Genomic DNA, 22122 nt, shown 5'->3' with positions numbered 1-22122 from the left:
ACGTTGACATTCAAAAATGAGGTATATAGAATATTAATGGCTGATTTCGTTCTTCCTGTTGGCGCTTAAAGTGTGTTCACTCTGAGCCGGCGTATTGAGAAGTGAGTTTTTCTTTGGCGGCCTGATTTGTATACATATAACCGTAGTGAGTATTTAGTATTATTTCTTATTAAGTATATTAATAATAATTAATTCTATTAATGGCTATGATTTAATTATTAACTTTCTGTATTAACCTATCTTTGATTGAACTACTATATAACGTGCTCCTAAATGAATCAATGATCTTAAAAAATTTAAATTGTTTGAAACAGAATAAGGACAATATGTGCGTGTAAGGTTAATTATTTCTTCTATCTATAACAGGATAGCTGTTGTTTTAAACGACGACATAAGGTTTTTTGACAAAAATGGTTAAATCACAACCAAAGGAAGGTAAAAATTTAACTTCCAAACACTTACTGAATGTACCAAAGGATGGATTTATACAAAAAAATAAAAATAAAAAATTTAAACAAATACCAACTGGAAAAGTTCCATTAATTAATGGATCAAAGAAGTCAAATAGTAACAATATGAAAAATAATACACCTCAGAAATCTCCAGAAGAAAATAAAGGACTGAGAAAGGAAGATGTTGAAAATCTGCAAGAATTTTTAAAGAAACAAAAAAAAAATAAAAATTTTGGGGAGGTCAAAGAGAATGATTCTATCAATGAAGGAATTGTATTACAGGATAGCATAATTGAAAGTACTGATGAGAGTGAATCATCTGATGGTAATAAAAGTGAAGAGGAAAAAATCTTACCAGATATCCTTGGTGCCAGTCTAGCAGATGATAGTGATGAAGATGATGAAGATTATGAGGAGGACAAAAAAGTACAAGTAAATAAAGGTGTAAAAATGTTTGATGGAGTAAGATCAAATGACAGCATTGTTTCCAATGAAGACAAGGATGATTCTATGACTGAGGATAGTGATGATGAGGTTGATGATGATGATGATTACGACGATGATGAGGATGATGAAGAAGAGGAAGAAGAGGATGATACAGAAGATACAGAATCTGAGAATGAAGGAAAGACTGATGGATCTTCTGTGGGTTCTCTAAAGGTACTTCTGGGAGATAGTCTTTCTGAGGATGAAGATGACGAAGACTTTGATGATTTTGACGAGAATAACGAAACTGATGATACAACTGATGAAGATGAAAAATTTAAGAATGAAGGATCAGGTCTTCTAAAAACACTGGTGGCTGACACTACTATTGAGGATGATAATGATGATGATGATTTTGTTCAACCAACTGAGGATGATGAAGATGATGATATAAGTGATGAAGAAGATGAAGAAGAAGGAGAAGTAGAAGGAAACAGATCATTAAACTCTCGTCAAGATAAAGATTCCTCTTTAGGAGACTTTAAAGAAAATGAACGAACAATTTTTGTTGGTAATCTCCCAAAAGATGTAACAAAGAAACAGTTACAGAAGTTATTTAAGCAATTTGGGAAGATTGATGCTATTCGTTTAAGGGGTAAAATATCAAAATCCCTCGATATACCTAAACGAGTTGCAGCTATCACAAATGATTTGCACCCTAAAATGAAATCAGTTTATGCATATATTAGATTTGAATCTGAAGAATCTACTAAGAAAGCTTTGTCCGTAAATGGAAGAAAATTTGAAGGAAATTATATAAGAGTAGACATGTCTATGAAATCAAATGACAGATATGAAACAAAAAAAAGTGTATTTATAGGAAATTTACATTTTAGTAAGTATAATACAGGATAAAAGTAATAAAGATTAATTACATGATTAACTAATATTATGATATTATAAAAATGCTATAATTTTCAGATGTTGATGATGACTCAGTTAGGAATCATTTTAAGCGATGTGGTGAAATACAATCTGTGAGAATAATTAGAGACAATCAGACTGGAGTGGGCAAAGGATTTGGATATGTTAACTTTAAAAGTGAAGATGCTGTTGCATTAGCATTAGAACTAGATGGCACCACAATTTTAAATAGAGAAATTAGAGTAAAACCAAATATTGACCAAGATAAAAGAACAAAAGGAAAATATGGAAAGAGATATTCTGCAGAAAATAACCATAATTTTTCACATAAAAAATTGAAAAATACTGCAGGTGCATCAGTAACAGTATGTAACATTATTCTTTAAGAAATATTTGATGTATCTGTTAAGTTTTACTATTTAATAAAATATTAATTTACATTTTTCAGATTCGTAATAAAGAAAACGCTGTAAAAAGGATAACAAAAAAACAAAAGCTAGAAAAAAAAGAAACTAGCCCACAACAAGGAAATAACTTTCAAGGTCAAAAATCTGATGTAAACAAAAAGAAAAGTAAAAACAAGTTTGACAAAAAGAAGAAACTTTTGGCTGAAAAACTTATGGCTAAACCAAAAAAATCAAATTAAATAGCGGCATAAAAAGTATACTCTTAAACATTTTCGTAACAATTCAATTTTAATTCATATATCTTATATACTAGCGATAATGACAAATTGCAACCTGTCATATCATTGTGAAGTAAGAAAAAACATGTAATCAAAAAGATTTAGCATTTTCAAGACTGTTATCAGTATATATTTCTCAAATGTAAAAGAGTAGAAACAAGTATTTAATGTTTAATAAAATATTTTTATGAATCTCTTTCTTTCATTAAATTTTTTACTTTGGAATGTAGTTGTGATGGCAAATTTTGTATATTACATAACGCGCATTTTAAACAAAACCGTTTACCGAAATATATACTACATTCTAAACATACAGGTTTTTTGCAAAAATTACAATCAGCTCCTAATACTAAAACTTCTCCTTTGTTCGGTAAACTAAAAGGATCTTTCATAATATAACATTCTTCTAGATAACTTAATTGCCGCGCGAATGGTGCTTTGATGCCCTTGAAATTAAATCGTTCTTCTAATGAACAACAAGAGCACCTAAATATTTCATTTATGATTTCTTTGGGGTCTTGAACTGCTGATGTTAAACCTTGATTGTGTCCGATAAAATGAGCTTCGTCCGTAGATGTACTAGCGACAGATTCCATCCTATAAAGTAACATTGATGGAAAATAATCTATCATTTTTCCTGACAATATATTTATTTTATAACCATAGATTACAACTTAGTATATATATATAAACATTAACTCGTATTTAACTTAAAAACATTCATTCTTTTTTATTAATGGAAACTTTCTGCAATTCCTGCGGCCACCAAATAGGTTTTGATACTCTTAATTTAGTATCTGATATAGTAAGAGATTGAGCATTCAAAGATTCAATAATTCGCATTAAACCTAATCCATACTGATTTTCAATTCCTCTAAATTTACCTACTATATTGCCAGACTCATTAATAATTTTATCATCATACGAAAAAGATTTATTAGGAATTTCACTAAATAATAGAGGCATTAAACGTTTTCTTACAACACCAGTATGATGAGTACGAGCTGTAAGTTCCTGACCAATGTAACAACCTTTATGAAAACTAACACCATGCAAATAATCACAATTTACTTCTAGTGGCAAAGGTTTTCCTGGTGGTAAATCTTCTACACCTTCAGGAACACCAAGTTTATATCGAAATGTTTTGTAATTGAAGTCATTAGTAGAATGTAATGCATCTGAGTTTAAATGTCTTATTATCTTTTGTCTTTCAATTGTTGATTCTGCTAAAATTCTGATGCCTAGATCAGGAAGTCTAGGATCCTCATATATCATAATATTATCAACTACCTTGCTTACTTTATTATTAAGAGTACCACATGGAAATATTAAACCTTCAAGTTTTTGTTTATTACTATCATTATATTTGTTATTCATATATCGAGTAGGATCAAAGAATGCCCAAACATTTATATTATCTCCTAAATGATCTATATCAATTTTTTTTCTAACACGATACATTTTTAGATGTCTCTGTAATGAATCTACAGCTTGTGAATCACATTCAATATAATATACATTATTTTCTTGGCTTCTATAGATAATAACATCATACATTACTCTACCCTTGACATTTAGAAATAATGCATATAAATTTGCTGCCCCTTCTTCAAAATGCTTCATATCATTTGTAATTAATCCTTGTAAGAAACTTGAAGCTTCATTTCCCTTAACCCGCAGTATACTCTTATTTTTTAGCTGTTCTAAGATTCCAGGTGAAGATTCTGAAGAATCGCATCTAATAAATTGCTTTTGTACCTTTCCAAGTTTATTCAATTTGCACAATGGCAAAATAAATTTTTTGAGGTGTATGATCATTGTACCAAATATCACCAGAACAACGACCAAACTTTGTACAAATTTGACCTTCACGAAAGAGAAAAATTCACACGCTAATATAATATTGTTTATCACATTCTAACCTTAAATTATATTTTTTATCTTTACTGAGGAAAGTATGGATAATCTTACGTTTTTATTTCTGTGATATTTCACACAACCTCTCTGTAAATATGCCGTTATAAAACTTTTGTTCAAATTTATTCTGGATATTTCGATTGCTTTACGACTTCGATTCGTAATTTGGTATGGTAAATCAAATGAGTAGGTAAAAGAAGAACTCTACAGTATACCACAGACTACACAAACTGCTTGTCTACTAGCGCTATCAGAAGCAATTGAACGAAATATCGAACGATATTACTGCAGATAACATAAGGTCAAAATTTTTAATTATTATTTACTGATTTTGACTACCTGTCTAATTTTGTTTCGGGAGTTTAGAAAACGAAGATTCTTTCGTAGCTAATGACTACACCGATTGACTAAATATAATTTCTATATTTACTATAGCAAATTGCAGAGACAGTACAGAAACACTCCGATTTTTCTGAAGTCGATATTTCAGAGCACACACGATACGAGATCCTATAAGATGCCAAGTCTATTTTATGCCTTGATACATATCCAATCAAAATAGACTTTATAGATTTGAAAGCAATATTGTGTATACGTTACAAGATTTAGGCAAAAGTAAATAAGGGGCTGAATATATTAAAGCATTTTAAAATACCACTGTATAATATATGTTTAAAAAGTTCGTTTTATAATCCTTCTTATATCTGGTATCGAAGTAACCGTATATGTATGTATGTATGTATGTACAACAGCTTATAATGAATCACATGCATAACTTGTTTCAACCATAAAAGATAAATTAATTACCTTATTCGAAGGGAGAACTGGAGCAAGTACTTTTAGGTATACAGCATTTGGAAAATGTAAAATCTGGATAAAGATCCATAGGATTCTCTGGATTACGGTGTATCGATATGGTGGAAGAAGGCAACGTATCGGCGAAGAAGGAAGGGAGAGTCAACGCGAGCACCATCCACGAGAAGATCGAGAAGGACGACGAGAACTCAAAGGCAATGAAATAGGAAAGGAAAAACGACGAAACAGTAAGGCCACGGTGTGTCTGTAGACGCGAAGGGAAAGGAAACCGAGTTGTGTGACGGGTTACCGCGCGACGTTGTCGGGGGGAGAGATCTGCGCGCGCATTCCAAGCGCGCTACTTGTAAATAGTTCTATTCTCGGCAAGAGAGTGTAGCCGAGCCGAGAGTGTACGGTCGACACCAGTCGAGAAACCAGCTGGGACGTGAGGCTAACGTTGGAACGCCTCTATACAGAATTCGGAACGAATTTGTGCGAGTCCGATCAAAGCAACCAGTGTATCGCAAGTGCGTACACTAGGCCAAATCGAGTTTGCTTAAGAAGTCGTGAAATCCATTGATACTGCTAGATTAAATACAACTCGTTATTCACCGAACGACGAATAATTTTGAGGTGTATTCGCGGTCATGTCAAGTGCCGCGAAATCATGATTTTCGCACCTTAGAACGAACTTTTCTTCTCGAAATCGAGTGTCTGGAGCTGAAGGTGCATCGCGTTAAAGAACGTGTTGGTTTATAATTCGATATTTTTAACGTACGGTCGCCCGAGATCGGGAAAAATGTATTCCGATGGTCACGAGGTGGACGGCAGCTGGGTGCTGCGTGTTTATGTGACCGATCTTCAAGTGGAGAGAAGCTTACGAGTAAAAGGAGAATTGCACATCGGCGGTGTCATGCTTCGACTGGTTGAAGATCTCGGTGAGTCTTATCGCCTATTTTTTAATATCTCATAGAAACATCTCAGAGATCATTTTCTAATCGACTAAAGGGGGAAAGCGCGCGGGAATTGAAAATTCAAATGATTGCTGACGATTAATTTGTGGCTTGTAATAGGTCAAATTGTCACGTGACAACCTCAGGATTATCGTACGCAGGATCGTAGAGAGGCTAGATCTCTGAAGGCGATAACTTTTTGTTAACGAAACATCGTTCCGTACTCCATTTTTGAAAATATCGAATCAACGTGGTGTTAGGACGATCAATAGACCTTTAAGCGGCGGAATAGCAACAAGTTGCGGGATTATTAGCGTGTCGTTACGAGGACCGCGACTGTTCGAGATGTGGTCTCCCACCATCGAAGAGACGACTGAAGTGTGCACGGGAGTGGAAAAACTGGACGGCCGAACTAGTTTCGCCATGACGGCGGACGTGTGGACGCGACCAGCGACTCCTTTATATGCTAAAGGAGCTCCCACAGCTCCGTAGAGAGACGAAAGACACGTGAGACCGGCAACCAATTCCTATGTCTGGCCGCACGTAAAACGAACACCGTATGGTCACTTTCGTCGTAGATAAGCATAACCTAGTCGGTGTCTTATTCCCTGATGAATCGTCGCAGAAAGAACAACTGATTCTACGAATACTTTGCTCTTCCTTTTATTCTTTAAATTGTGTTTCATGGTCTACACGTTAATTTGTCAGGATCTTTAGGCAAAAATTCCTCATTTTAGATGATGCTATATGAGAACTACTGTCGGTCAATACTCCAGATAATTAACCAGGTTGAGAGTAGGATAGTTTCGGTCTCGACGAATTAACCAATTTCGATCAATTGAGCGTACCGTAACCCACGTATGTACGCATGGCCGAATAGACGAGCGAATATATCGTAAGGCACGTTGGAGTCTAGTTCCAGCTGTCCTAAAAAGATATCGTGCAATTTCTGTGCAAATTATCCGTGAAATTTAACAAGTGTTTGCCTTTACATGACCAATTTCATCGATAAACGCTCGATTATTGCTATCAGCTTATATCCAGACAACACATAACTTCGAATGAAATTGGTAATTGGCTGGAAGAATTTGTTCAGTAATGAAATTATCAGGCTATTGCTCGATGCTTGTCTTAATAGTTAAAATAACATCTACTCGTTAATTTATTTACTCAACATCGTTTATACAACACAGTAATTTATACTTAGGGCCGATACTGGTTTCCCTTTTCCATCCGTTTGCTGCTAATTGCAAACAAGAACAACCGCTGAGCGTATAAAATTTTGATACGCGTTAGTCCATCTTCTATTAGCCATCAATGTATTTTCAGCAGTGTCTTATGAAGACGACATTTCCGTCTCTCTTGCCCCTTCGATCACGCGACAAAGAACGAGCCAGGCTTATTTTAACTTGCTGTTTCTTTCATCCGATTTTTCGAGCCGGCCTCTACTTCCACGTAGACGATCGTTTCTTCGGTCCCAAAAGGGATCTTCAACATTCTGCGCTCGTCCGGCCCTTTATCCCTTCATTAAATCTCGGCCTGCTATCCCTAACTAAGCTTTACGTCTTTTTTATACCGATATTAAGTCAATCGTCTTTCGTGATTTTAAGTTCATATGTTCCTCAATTTACACTGGAAAGCGATTTTTTGATTAGGTTTTCTAGATATTAATAATTGTCCTATGCATGCGCGCTTTTACGTGGTTCTTTAACTGTACCAAACAATCGAACGCTTTTTCTATAAAATCCGGCCACTTTGAAACGTGGCAAATGACTACTTCCGGCAAGAGAAGATTTAAACTATGGTTTACTCGCTGCTTGTACGACAACGCGATAACTCGTATCTGAAAGATATGCCTTTCTGTGTGTAATGACGATAATTTCACATGAGTGCCGATATATCTACGCTTCGGTCGACCTAACTTTCCGCTCTGACAGGTATAGCATAGTTCATATCGATCGAAACAAAACATTTCGAGTCGTTCTTTCAAAAGATGCATCTTTTTTCTTGGAACAGAGCGTCGATCGCACGTTTTCAAGCACCGAAACCAAGATCCAACGGACGAGGAAAAAAGAAACAGGTAAAAAAAAATCCAACAGCAAAAGCTTTTGTTAGGTGGGCCTTCCTTGCCCTTCCAGCTTGACAGGTTACCGTAGTTGTACAGGTGTTGGTCCAGCGCTTCCAGCAGCATCTTGCCAGTACCATGGCAAAACCCTATGTAAATATACCGGGTGTCCCAGGAGGAGACCAGATTCGAACTCATTGTACGGAATCACGTAGTAGAATACTTCGGCGCGGCAAAAGGTCGACATTCTTCGAGAGACCGAAGAGAAATGCACTGCTACGCTTGCATATACGCGACAACACGCTCGTTCGCCACTTAAACGGATGCGAGCGCTTATAAATGGCGCGTTTAAGCTCAATACAGATACATTGGTGTATAAGTTACGAGATACTTCCCGTGGATATCTTACGATCACATCGGTCGACTGTTTAGAACCGGCATTAGAAAAAAATTCGGCTAAAATTTATATTCCCTCCCCGGAACGATCGCCATATATTTCCCTGGCGTTTCGGACAGCGAAGTAAGACACATGCTATGTGTATTTTTTCCTCCCTCGAGAGATTTAGTGTACTCTGCATGTAGAATACCGCCATTGGAAAGCCACGACATTATGTTACATGGTAGTCAACTGTCGCACGGCTGTGCGGTGACTTCTGCATTCCATTGAAACGAAAACGAGAGGATTATCTTAGAAGTTGGATCGATATAACTTGAAAGAAAGGCGTCGCGCTGTTTATCCGAATAATTAACGTTCGTCGGATGGACACGTGCGTATACGCTAGCAAGGGAAAAGGGCGAAAAAACTGGAGGACTCGAAAGTACCGTACATCAGTAAGTCGATGACAAGACTACATTCTTCTTGCGTCGCTTCTTCGAAATCGAAAGAGACCCTACGGCGTTGCCACTGCAACCGTCATCTTGGGAGGCTACGATCCGATGAGTCGCTCGCTTAATTAACGAAACCGATAAGCGTCGACTTCATTATGAAGATTAAAGTCGTCTTGGAACGGCCGATCCCACGGTCCGCTCAGATTGCCATCGTTCTCACAGTTTTACCTGTGACCATTTTTTCCCATGCAGTTGGAAGTTGCAAAGAGACGCAGCGGGAAGCCGGGGAAAATTCTTAGCGTACGATTCCTTCGCATTTTCGTTGGAGAATCGGTAAGGTTTAAGGTTGTAGAAAAGCCATCGCCGGCATGGCCGTATAGAAGAAAGGTGACAGGCCCGCAGGTGCCAATGTTTATAGTTGGTTACGACACGTACCATTCTGTAGGAGTCCGGGCGGCAAGGTAGGAAGAAGAAAAACGCGAAGAGGTCGAAGAGGAGAGAGCGAGAGAGGGAGGCCGCTAACGCGTGGGCACACAAACGCCACTCTCTCAACGTAGATTTTTAGCGTTTACTCTGATCAACGACGAAGCCACGGAGGCAAAATCCGAACTGCGAGACTTATCCGAGAGCCACTTAACTCGAATTATCTGCTCGGCTTACGTGTACAGGTTCGGATTACCCGCTTCGTAATTTTATATTCCGGCTACCTCGTACGGTATGGTAGCACGGCCTTCTTACGAAATTGTGCCTGTCCGAGGGAAACCGACGAAGCATCATTCTGACGTGCGGAATCTCCATCTCGCGTTGGTGGTTTCTCCTTCAACTTTTTCATCGCGTGCGTGTATATTCGAACGTTGCATAATAGATTTTAATTGGCATTTGTCGATTTCTGAATTCTCATCAAGTCAGTTCGAGTTTCTTGGAAACTGAAGAGACGCGGATGAGGTAATTTCTCTGCTAAACGGAGTCATCAAATCGTTAATTTTCTGTTTCGTTGGGTCGCAAGAATACTACGTTCCTGACCATTACACGATTTCGATAATGTTGTGGAATGTTAATATTACCACGTTGCAATGGCTAAATAAAAAAGATAAGTACAGACAGGCATTTAATCTTATGTAATTGCGTTTCCTAATTGATTTACTTGGACTTTGCGATTTATCAATTTATTTCTTGATTTAATACAAAGCAGGCGAAAGAAGCGGTAGACGATGTGATATATATGTAACGAAAGGACAGGTTTCGGTAGGATCGTTCCTTGGCCGAATTCTCCTCGGTATGGTATCCTCGTCCTCGATACCGGTCATTTCTCTCTGCTCGTTCTCGTAGTTACCAGGTGCGAAAGAATCGGAGGCATTTATTGTAGTGCACCCGGACCGTTTCGCCATTTCGAGGCAAGGTCGCTCTTACGGTACTCGCACGAGGCGCGCAAGCTTCTTTTATCTTGGAAAGCCTTCGTACGATCGATGCCACCTTCGTTGGCCGACCGTGCCGTTAACACATCGTCCACAATTATTACCGTGCATCATTTGATCGATCATCCTACATTACCGTTTTATACGCGTACCTCCGTATTATTCCAGTATACCGTACAATCTCTGACGATACGACTGTCGAAATCGTCTTTCATAAGACATTAATCGAGCCTTGAATGCTTGCCATTTATTTTGTTCGTGAGAGACAGAGGTTTCCTCTATAACAACCTGATTACAATAGTAATCCATTCACAAATGCGCGCAAATGCGCTACGAGTCTTAATCATGCTATAATTGGATGGTAAAATAACGAGGAGCTAACGCCAAAGGCGAAGTTCCGATGACGTAACAAATAATAGTGGATTACAATACTATACCATACCAGGGAAGAGAAGTTAACGTCTGACATTGCTTTCCTCGATTCCCATAGCTGTTCTATTCGCGCTAAGTAAGATAGTTTCTATCGATCTGTACGTACCTATGCAAAATAGTTTCTAACTGGTCTCTATCGCTATGTGCCATATCTATGTAACATTCTTTCACGAATATACTCTGTGAAAATAAACTTTATCGTTTGCTATTGCCACTGGCTTACCATATATCCTCAAAGTGTCCAAGTTATCTGTTTGAATATGGAAAGGAAGGAAATGCGAAAGATTCATCGCTTCTTGGACTCGTGATAATCTTATTTGTTGGTGATATAGGATCGGAGCGATACCACCAGGGCAAAACTCAGTCCTTCCTTGGAAGAGACTTAAGAAGATTAGCTACTTGCGGCTCTCTACACGGAATTAAAGGTCGCCGTATGGAAATTCTACTCTGACCGCGTTATCAATGAAACTTCAGTACGTACATAGAGATTGTGGAAGACGATGCGCTCAAGCGTGTGTATTTCCAACAATTTCTAGCTTTCCGACGACAACTTTTTCTTCTAGCCTTGATCTGCCTGCGAATGAGATTAACTAGCAAAAACACGATAAATGTTTTTGAATATTATCGGTCATCCTTCGACCGTTAAGTAGGTAAGCTAATGAGTTACACGTTGCTACTCGATTACTGAGCTTGTAATAAGTCGCCGCTGTGGGAATAATCATCGGTCGTGCTAATCGAGGCGTATAGTTGAACAATTTCTGCGACTGCTCTTCTAAACGCTCATTGTAGAGGAACGAAATAATAGAAAGCAATGAAAATAAACTTGTTTGCAAGGAGACCATTTATCATGGAACACTTGCAGCAATTTCTGTCCGAGAAGCGCGGGCTATCTTTTTTAGACGCCTCTTTCGTTGCATCTGGTGACTCACGCCGGACTATGATACATACCTTATTCCAGTTTTAAGTAACACGACACTTACGGTGCAGTCCCCGGGAACAGGCCGCGATATCCGCACATTTCTCTCTGGTATGAATAATTCCCTAGGGCGTGAGCGAGTCAGTTTTTAGCGTTTTACAGTCGGACGAACATGCTCGACGGGTTTTGTAATTGGCGGCAGGCTGAATCATCCGCGAAAGAGGAGTCCTTTTAAATAAATTGAGAACGAAGGATACTCCGTGAACTCGTCGTCGACTAATTATTCGAGGAACTGAGACGACTCTTAGACAGATGCTACTCCAGAAATATAATTGCGTTCAATGTAAAACAATTCCGCACAAAGAAACCAAACTTCTACTCTGTTTGGTTTCCGAGCATCTTTGACTTGTAAATGAGCTACTTCGTAGCACAAGCCTCAACTCTCCCAGTTCTAAGCGAATGTTCCAGGCAAAGTTCAATGTTAAGGACATAAGTTATATAACGGCTTTTCGTCTGCGACTCGTTCTTTTCTGCAACGTCGCTGAATAATGTACTGAATGTATGTCTGCGAGACATTGTTATAAGATAGTAAATCCCAATGGAAGTTTCGCAAGTTCAATAGTACGAGCCATGGTTATGGTAAGTCTAGCCGAGTAGGGTTTTCGATAGAATTTGTTCACCAGCCAGTTGGCGATGCTCCAACAGAAACGACCGTAACGCAAAAAACTTGAGCCAGCACTGAGTCACCGGGCAGCTGTTGATTCTCGAGTATTTATCATTTTTCAGAATGTTGGAAAAGATTTCATTATCTATACGCTCATTGTAATGTTACGAACATTGGGGGTTTTTATTAAAAATTGTTTCATGCGCATGCTAAAATCATAAAAGTGCGTGTTCTGGCTGATGGACGAGCAAAGTGTTGTTCGTCGTGTTCTAAACAACGGCAGAGGATAATTGTTGCATACGATATTTGTCTTAATCACAAGTAGTTAAGAGTGGAATTACAGTGCGAATATAATGTGAAAGTGGGAAAGACAGCTTGTGCAATAATCGCATAGCAAAGTTTATGTCTATAATACAATGTCTATGACATAACATTCGCCTCAGCATTGCGTCATCGGTAGATCATAAATTTCTTACTGCATTCTTTTAAATTCCCGGCGAATCAATAGTTAAACTTCAACGAATGGAAACTTTAAACTGACTGAACTGTTCGGTCAAACTTTATCGCGCGCAAAGGGTAGAAGTATGCGGAGAAGAAATAATGTCGGTAGCTGCTCCCGAAACGCGTTTCTTGGGATAAGATAACCGTTCCGTACTGTTTTCGAGACACCAAGTGAATGGATTCTAAGTCATTGATATCATTTATTTTTGTGTCACATAGTCTGAGTATTTTAGTTCATGTGACACAGAGTTCCACAAACTGATAAATCTATTTTAGGCTTTGTTCATATCGAAAATATCTCTATTTATTTTCATCGATTACTTTATGCGTTTCACGAAAAGTATTTTTCCTTGTCTGGAAAAAGAACCGCAAATATATCACAGGAAGTCATTAAGGTATCTAGAGAATCGATTCGTTATTTATGCGGATGAAATAAGCGGCACATTTGACGCTGAGCAACTAGAGAATGATCATCTCTAAATAGAGGGAATAATTTAAAGCGATGATCAAGAGCTGACAAAAGAAATTAGAGGAGGAAGTTATCGTTACTGATGAAAATCGACCGAAACCTTGGCTGAGTGACTTCATTATTGTGGTTTGTCAGCACGACGGACAGAACTTATAAGGCAATAAATCGGTTCAACGAATTCACGACGACCAAGAAAGAACTGATGCGTAAGCAGAGAAAGATAAAATTCCATATATGCCTTTACGGGAAGCGTGAAACAATCTTTTCCAATTTTGTCACATAATTTCGAAGATACTCACGACTTTTGTGTTACGTTTTATTCCGTTAACGTGATTGCTCGGACACGCCTCGAAGACCTACCTGTAACATAGTCAAGGTCATTCCTTTCCGGCAAGAAATACCAAAGGAAATTTCCTTTTGGTTAGATGCAGCCTTGACTTGAATAATGATGATGCGATCAAACAGACCACACCTCTATTAATAGGACTTTAGCGAAGTCTAATATTTTAGAAAATGGTCCCTCCGATGTCTCAATGTGTAAGACCGTGATGTCATTTAAAAGCAAGCAGAAATATTCGTAATCGTTATTTCTGCAGTATTGCCTACAATTTAGCTATGAGAAACGCCTATGAGAAATATCGTTAAAATAGTTTTTCCTTTGAATTCTTTTCTATGCTTACGCATAGTTGGCGCAGAAACACGCGAGTATTTCATTCAGTTTATCTGTCCAGTGGGGTGCCAGCAGCAGGCTTTCGTGCGACCTTCTTCTCGGGACTGGTGCTCTCTTCTGATGGCGCCTCGAGCATGGTATCTCGAAAATAAAGCAACGAAAAGCGTGGATCGTGAAGTCACTACGTCCGGTCGCGCAAAGAAAAAAAAGGCGAAACGAATACTTTATTGCACAGCAATACTAGCTTCTATCGGCTATAAAGTTATATCAGAAAGGTCGGCCAATCTTTTCGCAGAAACGATTTCCCACTGCACAGATTAACAAGAAGTGCTTCGATGAACGTAATCGGAGTACAGCACTCGTAAATACGCTCCACTGCTTTCAAACGACAATTCATTCGTGCCTAAGCTTCGGCGATTAATATTAAAATTGCGATTAATTCTCTTTAATGATTCAGCTGAGCGCGAAGAGTTGCGAAATGTTGCGTACAAAGAAGACAGCGTTAATCGCCATTGTGAATCTTCCGAGTACGAGTTATGTTTGTACTTTGCTGATGTGTTAACAAAGCAAATTGTCGTGTTTTATTTTCGTGTCGTGCCGTGAAAAGTTATCGCGGTGAGCTACCCCGATGTCGAAGGGTCTTGATACGAGGAATCTCGGAACACCCGTTGTTTGGGTCCATTATCTCTATTTTTTTTTTGACCCCTTCGGTGCTTAGACTCGCGCTCTTTTCAGCTGTAACGCCGAAAGAGTTCCAAGAAACACTTTTACGTGCTCATAAAAATTTTGATGTTCCTTCGAAACACCATCCTGACTGTTGCTCGCTACACTGTATTGTAAGTTTACTAGATTAGAAACTCGAGAAGAACGTATATAACATTACGCGAATGCCTTTCTTTGTGTTTGGAAATGTTTTCCTCGATCTATTCAATCGGATCTTCATTCTCGATATTCTTCTTAAAGCCATTTTTCCCATCCACTCAACTTTCTCGACGCCTCTTTAAGAAGTTACGTACGTAATCGTTCGTAATCCCGCGGTTCTCATTAAATCTTCGTTGTTTCATGGTCGTTGTCAGGATCCAAAAACTGGCATGGCCTCTGTATTGTTCCTCTGTGGACATCTTCGAGGCGTTTCCACACGGGCCCCAACGGAGAGACGTGAAATGTCAGGCGTGGGCAGTAGCTGCCTTTTCGACGCGTGATTTCAGCTCCCTCGACGAAAGTGCGCACACATCTTTCCTACGGAACTATATAAGGCGAGCTTTCTCCGACTCGTTTTCGAAGTTGCGACTCCGTCGGTGACTTCACGTCGAATTTACGATACAATACGTGTGCCAGGAGCGATCTCAGGCATCGCGTTCATCGTTATCGAGCACACGATTACGAGAGTGAACGGAAATCTCGAGTGGCTGTTGATTGGCGCAAGGACGCAGAGCGTACAATTTGCAAAGGAACACGCACACGAACAGACTGTGTCGTGGCACGAACATGAGACGTGGAAAGTTGATTGGGAGCGCGAGGCCAATGAAATAACCGCCGACATCCCTATACCCTCGTGAATATTTCAGTAGTCGTCGTGTAGTCGTTTTCAGGATGCGACCGCTAGCAAATTGGGGCGGCTTAACGAATGAGGATGCAGGTGTTGCTACAATTGGTCGCACTCGTCTCGTAGCCTTCCGAGAATCGAATACAACTATGTTTTCTTACTTTTGGAAGCTCGCCATGCCTGGCGCCATGCTTCGTCTCGTCAGATTAAAATAACGTGAAATAAATTGTATAAATCATCAAAAGAGGATACTTAATCAATGGAAAGATTGTTCGAAGTGAGTACCAGCCTGTTCCGTTTGAAATTTATTCGTCCAAACGAACTGCTTCCGCGGCAGCAATAAACGGTGATTTAATTGAGGTCTCGTTCGACTCGCTTCGTCTTCCTCAGTGGATACGTCGTGGATTGCATCGATCCTGATGGAGTATAAGCCGGCTCTCGATCGTCCATTGGCGGCACAATTATAACGGATGTGTTCTCCATCGTGCATATTACGACCGACATTCGACACCCAGTCAAACATATCGAACGAATGGAGTCGCATATCGTGACACGCGTATTTGCGCACTCCGGAATCCTTCTGTTTTCCCCTATACCCCCTTTTCAGAGCCGAGAAACTTTTGTTTTCCAAGAGTTCGATCTGAAAGTTTCGAATAACTTCAAATATTTGTATACGCGTACAGTTTGCGTTCCTTGAATGACGACCTTTGCTAATAGAATTCTTGTTATTATATTTCTTAATACGTATCATGCAATTAACCGAGGTAACAGGCTGTTCGTCTAAGACTAATTTGAATGCGATCATTGTGTGGTTTTTCAACGTTTACGCTGCGCGAAGGCAGCTCGTGATCGGATCCATGGGGATCTATGGATGGTAAAAAACGCGTGTAAGGTTAGAAAGTCACGTGCACTCCGGTTGATCGGTTTTATTCGACCTAGCAAATCCGCATGAACGGATCATTGTTTGTGTTTCCTCGGCAACGACGCGTTCTATGCTAAATATACGCGGCCGTTATCGTTGCTCGAGCGGTGATCGCGAATCGAATATCCAGATCGATGCCGAGCATTGCGACACCTCGTGGTCTGCTTCGATCGCCGTTGCTCGCTCGTGCGAAACGATATTTCAATTTCTTTCGTCGACTTCTCTGGCGGCGGGCAAAATATACGAACTTAATTTCGCTGGTTTTCGACACCGGTGGTCTGCCGGCCTCGAGAACCGGTCGATGTTTAACGCGACGAAGACCTACCAGTCGATTATCCTGCCATGCGACCGAATCGGTCGAAATATTACATGTACTCGACCGAATCCCATTAATGGCAGGAAGGACGATGATTCATGCGCACGCGGTTCCATCTTTCACCCTATTCGCTGCGTGTTTTTGACGCTTGTCACGGGTTTTGCCGCAGAATCGCATTGCCTAAATTGCATTGGCGATTAAGCCGGTACTCCGTGTACTCGAGCCCATAGCATCCCTCCATTTGCCTCGCCAGTCATAATCGCTACAGTGAAAGATAGAGAAAGCACGATTTGCAAAGAACTGTGTTCTATCAACGCACGCGCTTATCATCTGTGGACAAAATTACGTGTATACAAATATTTCATGGGCTTTATACTTTCGTCAGACAATTATCTTTGCTTGGTGTTATCGTCTCTAAGAACTTCGGACCGCTCCCGTTCTTGCGTCCGGAGACGCAAACCGAGCGCATGACTCAAACGTCCGTAATTTTGCACAGCATCCGCACGTGTGCGTGGACGCACGCCTACCTATCTGCGAACACGGGAAGCCTGACCCCTTGGAGCGTCTTAAGGCTCAATAGGAAATAAAAGCGGTCGGCGACAGAGAAAGGCAAGGCATACGCGAAAGAGGAAGAGACAATGGTACATTGTGCGTCGACCAGCAGGAACACGCCGACCTGGTGTACGCATCGCATCCGTTTCTGATCCGGCGCACACGCGAGCTCGCGTAGAAGCAGACTCGCTACTCACAGTTTAAACATAGCACGTGACGTCAGTGATGCTTGCGATCCCGTCACATTTGGTTTCGTAACTCTTCGCTCTTCTGTTGGTCCACGCGTCGAAACATCCGCGAATCACACTCGACGAATCTGAACAGGATGTGTAGCAAACTTTTGCAGCGACGAAAAGAATTATACAGCTTTGACGTTCTGGATACGTAGAAAATTAAACTGATCAACTTTATTTTTTGTAAACTTTCCAATTTTATGGATTTGCATCTTCTGCATAATAATTTATTAACTAACAATATTAGTGGGTCGACAGAGGACGAGGAATTCGCCAGAACCTTATTTCGTTAGAGAAATTAAACATTGTAACTATACTTTAACCTTCGACTTTCTTTCGTGATACGAAAGGGATGATTTCACCCATTCCTGGTAACTCGTCTTCTTTTTTCGGTGTGTGAGTCATTGCCAGTGGCATCGATCAAAGCTCGCTCCTATCTTCATGTTGTTTCTTTCGCCTGTTGTTGTGCTCCAAAAAAGTTTATCGATCTTGAGACGATCTTCACGCGAGATATAGAAGTAATCGACCTTTAGGATGAATGGCGTCATTGATTACGCGAGCGAGAACTTCTCTTGCTAAGCTCTTGGAAGTTACGCAACGGATGTACTTTGTTATGGAGCGATGCATTTTGGCGATGCATCCAGCTTGCGAAAATATCTGATGCTGAACAGCGTCGCGACAGACTGGTCTTTTGTCACGTAGGACGCGTCAGTGACTCTCAAAGAATCTTTCCCCAAGTATTCTAGGATTTCTAGGTTAAAGTACAATGTCCATGGAGTTTGTCTTTAGTCGACTTGCGTCGTAAGAGCGTGTGACAGAATGATGAAACGAATACTGCGTTGCGCCAACAGCTGTTCGTCTAGTTAAGGAATTGCTAATGCAATTACACTGTCGTCGTAATTCGTAACGTTATTTCGATCTCTACGACGAACGGATAGAACAGAAGGAGATGTAGCGAAAATTTGTAGAAGCCGTAACTTTATTCGTCGATAATATCTGACGCGGCGAGTGCGGTAAAAGGTGTAATGTAATTCTGTCCGGAGGAGAGTCGGCAGCCGAGAAGGCACTTTGTATGGCGGGACATAAAGCAATCTCGTAGCTCGTACGATTTGAATACGACAGCCAGCCGCGAGATTCTTCGCCACGGCCTTGCAGCTTTAGGTGCCTTACACGGACGAGGTGGTATTCGCGCGGATGTTCGCTGTACGTCTTCGAAATCTACGTCGCAGAAGAGAGAAACAAACGCATCGGTAACGCGCGAATGCTTTGGAATATTTATTTTTCTCGAAAATACGCAACCGGACCTTGAAACACGTGACAACTGGTATGGGTCGCCGAGGTCTTGACCGTGGCACAGATATTGCTTAAAAAGTTGCGCGTTCTTTTTTTAATCGAAATCAAAGTATCAGAGCCCTGTCACCCAGAGAATTTTACGATTCTGGTTTTGCCAACAGTTCCGCGCGCTTGTAATTTCCATGTTAAAGAAGATACTTTTACCTGGTCCGTTTCCCGGTGTTTTTCATTCAAAAAATGCTTGCGCGCGAAGATGCCAACGTCGCGGGGAACAGAGTTTCTCCCTGCGTTGGCAATTTCGTTGAGTGCATACTCGTGTACTCATATGCGGCGATCGAGTCCGGTGCGAGATGCATGCTGCATTCCTAGCGTCTTGGCAATGTGCCCAAGTGCATACCTGGATTACAGTCGTTGATTTTACCTTTTTTTTCTTTCGCCCTATTCTTCCCCCTTTCTCGCAATCTCGCCGTTTATCTCGGCGCTGATACGATGCACGCGAAGTCGTTGCACCCTCCTTATGATTCGACTTTGAGTTCCATTCCTCGGCGAGGACTCGTTTCGCTTCGTCGATATTATTCGGTGCTCGTTAATGTAAATCGTCCGACAATGATGAGTCGATACTTTCAGCTGTCGCAACGTCGCTTAATTATTCGAATTCGTTATGTTTGTTTGAAATCAAAACAAGTTCGGTTTGAAGCGTTGTAATGAAGACGCCATGGCGCGTCCAACGTTCCATTGTATCTTCGCTTGTTTATTCGTATGGGCTATCTAAATACGTCTGCGTATCTGTTCATTACATTCAATTTTGCGTCACAGACTTCAATAGCCGTGGTAATTTTCGTATATCGCTAGGTCGATTCGATTTTAAACGTTCCAGTTACTAGCGGCAGATAACATACCACTTCTTAACGCTTTTGGACGATCTGAAAAGGTGTTATCAACTTGTATCAATATTATGCTTTACTTATATCGCGGCTTGTTCTTATCGCGCGGAATTCTTCCTATCATTAAAGTTGAAACCTTCGCTTAACACGAACGTAATATTCGCCTTGCTAATTAGCAATGTTGTACGGAAATTTTGACGATCGTTTTAAGATCCATGTTTGCCCGTCTATTTTAATTCACATGACTGAAAATTACGATTATAAAGTATCGTTCGGACTATTTGCAAAATAGCGATATATATGACAAGTACAAAGAACATGGAGCGAAGTTTGATCGGCCTCTAGACATCCATATTCATACGCAGGGACTACGTATAGAAGACCACATACGCGGGACCTGTCTGCCTGTATAGCTGGAAACGCGTAGGCGAAACTTGCCTGTTGGTTTCCATTCACTCGAACGCCTTCGTGTCCATTCATGGTGTTTAGTATATAGTATGTCGACTCTTGTCACGCATACCACTTCATAACTTGATAGATTAGAGACCAAATTGGTTTCCAGTGTCTCTATCTTGTCGTTAGGAGACCGACAAAGAATCGATAGTCGGTGATAATGGACACGGGGAAAGATACAATCGTTACGATTCGATAGATGTAATCGGTCGTATTCAATTAAAGGAAACAGAAAATTAAGCAGGAAAATGATTAATTTATTTATAGCGTATCCTAGGCTACTTGTATCGTTCTAGCGTCCGGTGGCTGAACGTGTACAAAGCCCATTATATGAAATTATCGAAAGAACGTTACACGTCGGTGTATTTATAGAAGACGATAATTAAGTACTCTTTTACGAAAAAAGTCTGAATGGCGTATGAAAGGCTAACGACTGACAGTGATACATAGCGAAGACAAGGAGGGTAATAATAGTCGATAAGTCACTGGAGTTACAGTCGATTGGCGCGATGTGTGCGCGTTGCATCATTGCAAGATCCCTGTCCATGTCCGTAAATTGCGATTTTCTCAGCCCACATGTGAAGGATTCGAGCGACACTGCGATCTACGTGCTCCGTTTCGCTCGCATCGGCCGCTTATTAGTTTCGTTTATTTCCATCTATATACACGTACGCGTGACCAATGTCCGCGTGTAAACGCTGCGCCGGTTCGCTGGCCGTTTTATTATTTACGGTGATTGATAACGCCGATAGCGTTTATGTGCGCAGCTTATCTACCCACGCGAGACAACGATCCTCATGTGCCCTTGCAATGTTTCGTCGACGTCTTCATTGAAGTCCGACTCAGATATATTCATTCAAGTCATCCATCGCAAACATTTACCGAGACACATTTTTTTCTTCGATAATCGAAAGAATTGGGTCCAAGGAGAAGATTCTCGAGATCTCGCGAATAGAAAGATTCCAAGTACCGCCTCTAGGTAGGCCAACGTCCCTGGAATAACAACTACTCGAGATCCGACCTCCTTCTAGCGCGGTTCATTTACAGGTTTCTCGCGTAGGTCGTTCGAAGCGGCCGGCATCGGAAACGATAAACGTCCCGAAAGATTTACAGGAGCATGAACGTGCACGTGCGTAAATGCTCGTCTAAGTCCGTCGATGCTGGGTAATTACTCACGATCGATACCGGTACAACAAGCACGGCATGGAACGTTGCTGCTTCGGCGACCGTGCAGAAATCAGTTTGCCGTTCATCGCGATCGTGCCTCCGCAGCGACGTTCGGTCACGAGCTTTCGGAGTATCGGGATGCACGCTGCGTCAACCAGCCAGTTATCTGCGTAGTGACTCGCTTTGCAAATTATTCACGGCACGCGTATTTCCGATGCAACGCGTCAACGTGTTAAAGCAAGCACAATAATATATGCATGTATGATTCATAGAGATATAGATACGAGTTAGGATGAAGAGCGTGGCGAAGTTGCGAGAACTGGAAATCGTCTCTTTCGCTTCGAGTTGCTTTCTCTCGCTGTGCAACAGTGGGAAATTAATGGAGCGCCGGAGCAAAGAGTGTTAAACATTCTCTGGAGACGGTGACACACGGCGTGCACTTAACATAGTCGCTACACGCGTTTGAGCGAAGCGTCGAGTTAGCAAGAAGCGCGTGGCTCGCGTATGAAAGGGATCCATTCATCGCGATAGAGCGAAAGAATGCTAACGAGATTGTATAATTGCTGGGAGTGTGATATATCGATGCACCGCTACACGACGAAACCGGTAAGCTGTCTCACCCGTGAATGCACGCAAGAAAAATA

General features: G+C 40.7%; 4 protein-coding genes across 6 annotated transcripts in view; 2 read left to right on the top strand and 2 right to left on the bottom strand.

Moving 5' to 3' along the window:
• The first annotated feature begins 1 nt into the window (after nucleotide 1).
• LOC117231071 (RNA-binding protein 34-like) lies at nucleotides 2-2679 on the top strand. Of its 2 annotated transcripts, none has more exons than XM_033489141.1 (4): nucleotides 2-145; nucleotides 367-1773; nucleotides 1860-2167; nucleotides 2251-2679. In XM_033489141.1, the coding sequence occupies exons 2-4, from the start codon at nucleotides 411-413 to the stop codon at nucleotides 2446-2448; spliced, it is 1869 nt and encodes a 622-aa protein (XP_033345032.1). In that variant the 5' UTR covers nucleotides 2-145; nucleotides 367-410; the 3' UTR covers nucleotides 2449-2679. The 2 variants fall into 2 exon arrangements, with proteins under 2 accessions (XP_033345032.1, XP_033345033.1); XM_033489142.1 differs by having other exon boundaries at nucleotides 25-149.
• LOC117231077 (cysteine-rich DPF motif domain-containing protein 1) lies at nucleotides 2651-5484 on the bottom strand. Its single transcript, XM_033489152.1, has 2 exons — nucleotides 5212-5484; nucleotides 2651-3084 (listed from the first exon to the last, which is right to left on the bottom strand). The coding sequence occupies exon 2, from the start codon at nucleotides 3081-3083 to the stop codon at nucleotides 2673-2675; it is 411 nt and encodes a 136-aa protein (XP_033345043.1). The 5' UTR covers nucleotide 3084; nucleotides 5212-5484; the 3' UTR covers nucleotides 2651-2672.
• Nucleotides 3128-4619, bottom strand: LOC117231074 (putative transferase CAF17 homolog, mitochondrial). The gene is made up of 2 exons (XM_033489148.1): nucleotides 4459-4619; nucleotides 3128-4353 (listed from the first exon to the last, which is right to left on the bottom strand). Exon 2 carries the CDS (start codon nucleotides 4303-4305, stop codon nucleotides 3208-3210), a length of 1098 nt encoding a protein of 365 aa, XP_033345039.1. The 5' UTR covers nucleotides 4306-4353; nucleotides 4459-4619; the 3' UTR covers nucleotides 3128-3207.
• A 130-nt stretch (nucleotides 5485-5614) lies between the features above and the next one.
• The window catches only part of LOC117231070 (unc-112-related protein-like), a 36974-nt gene continuing 20466 nt past the window's right edge, over nucleotides 5615-22122 (top strand). The window contains exon 1 of one of the 2 annotated variants that reach the window (XM_033489138.1): nucleotides 5615-6137. In XM_033489138.1, coding sequence (XP_033345029.1) covers nucleotides 5999-6137 — 139 coding nt within the window. In that variant the 5' untranslated portion in view covers nucleotides 5615-5998. Of the gene's footprint in view, nucleotides 6138-15916; nucleotides 15936-22122 lie in introns of those variants that run through there. The other variant, XM_033489139.1, reaches the window with a different exon arrangement.

The sequence above is a fragment of the Bombus vosnesenskii genome, unplaced genomic scaffold, assembly GCF_011952255.1.
Source record: "Bombus vosnesenskii isolate JDL3184/JDL3185 unplaced genomic scaffold, Bvos_JDL3184-5_v1.1 scf7180000013270, whole genome shotgun sequence".
In the NCBI taxonomy this organism is placed as follows: Eukaryota; Metazoa; Arthropoda; class Insecta; order Hymenoptera; family Apidae; genus Bombus; species Bombus vosnesenskii.
The sequence above is the reverse complement of the archived record's forward strand: the minus strand, read 5'-3'. Positions and strand labels throughout refer to the sequence as shown.

Excerpts from the sequence above, each read along its gene's own strand:
- LOC117231071 (XM_033489141.1), top strand. The coding sequence starts at position 411 with ATGGTTAAATCACAACCAAAGGAAGGTAAAAATTTAACTTCCAAACAC. Across the intron at positions 1,774-1,859 it reads TATAGGAAATTTACATTTTA|ATGTTGATGATGACTCAGTT; the intron begins GTAAGTATAATA and ends TATAATTTTCAG. Across the intron at positions 2,168-2,250 it reads CTGCAGGTGCATCAGTAACA|ATTCGTAATAAAGAAAACGC; the intron begins GTATGTAACATT and ends TACATTTTTCAG.
- LOC117231077 (XM_033489152.1), bottom strand. The coding sequence starts at position 3,083 with ATGGAATCTGTCGCTAGTACATCTACGGACGAAGCTCATTTTATCGGA.
- LOC117231074 (XM_033489148.1), bottom strand. The coding sequence starts at position 4,305 with ATGATCATACACCTCAAAAAATTTATTTTGCCATTGTGCAAATTGAAT.